Source organism: Ictalurus punctatus, chromosome 23 (assembly GCF_001660625.3).
Source record: "Ictalurus punctatus breed USDA103 chromosome 23, Coco_2.0, whole genome shotgun sequence".
Classification (NCBI taxonomy): domain Eukaryota; kingdom Metazoa; phylum Chordata; class Actinopteri; order Siluriformes; family Ictaluridae; genus Ictalurus; species Ictalurus punctatus.
Genome location: NC_030438.2, coordinates 19,975,869 through 19,978,368, shown reverse-complemented (window position 1 = coordinate 19,978,368; position 2,500 = coordinate 19,975,869). Strand labels below are relative to the sequence as shown.

The window sequence follows — 2,500 nt, the reverse complement described above, 5'->3', positions numbered from 1 at the left end:
AGTATGTCTAGCAGTTAGCACGAGCTCTGTTGATTACTCCTGGCTGGCTCACCACTACACTACAATTCATCCATCTTCAGCAACTTCTCTGTCAGTGGTGCAGCTTTTATTGATGATTATGCAACATCAGCATTTTTCAGAGTACTAAGTCTGTTGTTTACCGCTAGCTATCTTGCTACTTCAGCTTTTATTAAAGAGCCAGTTATCATGAGGTATACTGTATAATATTTATTGCATCTTTCATTCGGTCTAACACTGAATGAAAAAAATGCAGCTAGCACGATGTCTGTTATTTTCTCCTGGCTGGCTCACCACTTCATCTTTTATTATTATTTTACTACATTTATTACAATTATTACATTATTTAGCTTAATTTTAGTCTCCTTTCTAGTAACATTGATCCAGAATACCCCGAGGTTTCTCGTGTTCGTCTCTGCTCATGTCTCTATAGGCTTAATGCTGTATCATTGCTGCATTTAGTCTGCGGCTCAATCTCAGACAAATCACTGGAGTCAGATAGACTTCATGAAAGTCATTAAATCCTTTTCTTTTCCCTCGAATCTCACAGGAACTTTACAGAGGCGTGTACTCGGAAATCCCCAGGGTTTAGATGAACAGTACAGCGAAAAAAAAAAACACGCTCTGCTCATGGGGCGCCTTCGCTCCAGGCGTCTCGCTGTAGACTTTATAGCTACAGCGAAGTAAGATTTCGTTTGAAATCCCATAAATCCGTCTCCGGTTCAGTGATGAATGATATAAAGAATCCTGAAGGAAATCTGTGTGCTGGTTTCAACATAACGGATAAAAATGTTACGCGCAGAAAGGTATACGCAATAAAAAGGGCTTTGATCTAGCCACAGGCTTGTGCTCGTGAAGGTGAATACTAGATTGAAAGAGGATTCACATCCTTTATAGTTCTTTGCAAAATTATTAAAAAAAAAAAAAAAGAAACTGAAAATGTAGCAGTTCTGATGATTTATACGTAGAGTTTATTTTAAAGTTCGCCTCGATATCAATATCACATGATAAGCGTTCTAACGCATTTAACAGCCAATTATAAAGCAAATTCCATCAATATTATAAACAGTATGAACATGCTGCTTAGAGACGACCCCCACGTTGATCAGGGGGAGCGTTTGATCTGTGACTTAATGGGCAGATGGTTTTTAAAATGTTTTTGTCCAGTGTTTCTGGCTGATCTTATGGCAGATTTGTGGTGATGATGTGATTGGATTTTATTCAAATACCATTTATATGCTTATTCTTTTATACATTATAAATATGTATGCATTTGGAAGTAATGTTGTTGAATGTCTGTGAAAGAGTTCGTTCCTGTGCTCACTTCTGTTATAGCAGTTATAAACAGTCATTCCTTCACCAGCCCTCTCTTTTATACTCTCTCTCTCTCTCTCCCTCTCTCTCTCTCTCTCTCTCTCTCTCTCTCTCTCTCTCTCCCTCTCAAAGTAAATATGACTAAAGAACTCTTATCATGTTACTGAGAATTGTAAACTCCTCTGTCCTGAAGATGCGGGAAAACTTTAAGTTACAGCTTTACCTCTGAACCTTCCAAAGTGCTGGCACTGGAGACTCCTTCCGTAAACGCTAAATGGACACTGTTAAATGAGCTGTTACTATAGAAACGATAATGTATAAGAGCAGGCGTATTAATATAAACCTTCACTCCTGTCAGAGCGGCTTCGGTAGAAAATAAATCAATACCTTCTGACCAATCAGAATCCCAAGTCTTCTTGTAACAAATATTGCCTTGCCGTGTCCCTGCAGGTGGACAGGACGGAGGTGATACGGAGCTCCATCAACCCCACCTTCTCCAAAGTGTTCACCCTGGACTACTACTTTGAGGAGGTGCAGCGTCTCCGCTTCGAGCTCTACGACATCAGCAGCAGCCACAATGGTACCAAGGAGGTCGACTGCCTGGGGGCCATGGAGTGTACGCTGGGACAGGTATACACACACACACACACACACACACACACACACACACACACACACACACACACACTTACATATTCACACATCCATACTGTAAAGTAAACTTGCTGGGAGCCTGAATCTAGCAGCCGGTTGCTTTGGGTTCTCCGTAAGCTCCATGTTTTTAATCGGTTGTTGGAAATCTGCTGTGGTGATGTCAAGAAATTTCAACATTAAACATTACATTTCAATTAAGGAATAAATAATTGTTTAATTTTGTATCATAGATCACTGAACATACGTGGACTTTAAATCCAAGCCGATCGGCGTCCACGTTTCCCAGTTCTCCGGCGTTTCCTGATGGAGTCACAGAAACCATGCTGTGTGTTAAAATGTGTAATATCGTAGCCGAAATACTTTACAGCGCATGTTGCAGTGATGTTAGTGTGCAGGAATAGGTTCCGTTTTCAGTTTTTGGGATATATATTTATCACCTAACAAAATGTCCAGGAGTTTGTTTGTGTCACTGCGAGAGACTGAAGGAAATCCGCAGGGCTGCAGAAATGAGGAA

The 2,500-nt window shown here is 40.5% G+C and overlaps 1 protein-coding gene across 2 annotated transcripts in view; it reads left to right on the top strand.

The window, feature by feature from the left end:
• cpne4a (copine IVa) overlaps positions 1–2,500 on the top strand; it is a 45,045-nt gene that overhangs the window by 14,416 nt on the left and 28,129 nt on the right. For both annotated transcript variants that reach the window (XM_053674810.1, XM_017453564.3), the window contains one exon: positions 1,783–1,962. In XM_053674810.1, coding sequence (XP_053530785.1) covers positions 1,783–1,962 — 180 coding nt within the window. The remainder of the gene's footprint in view (positions 1–1,782; positions 1,963–2,500) is intronic.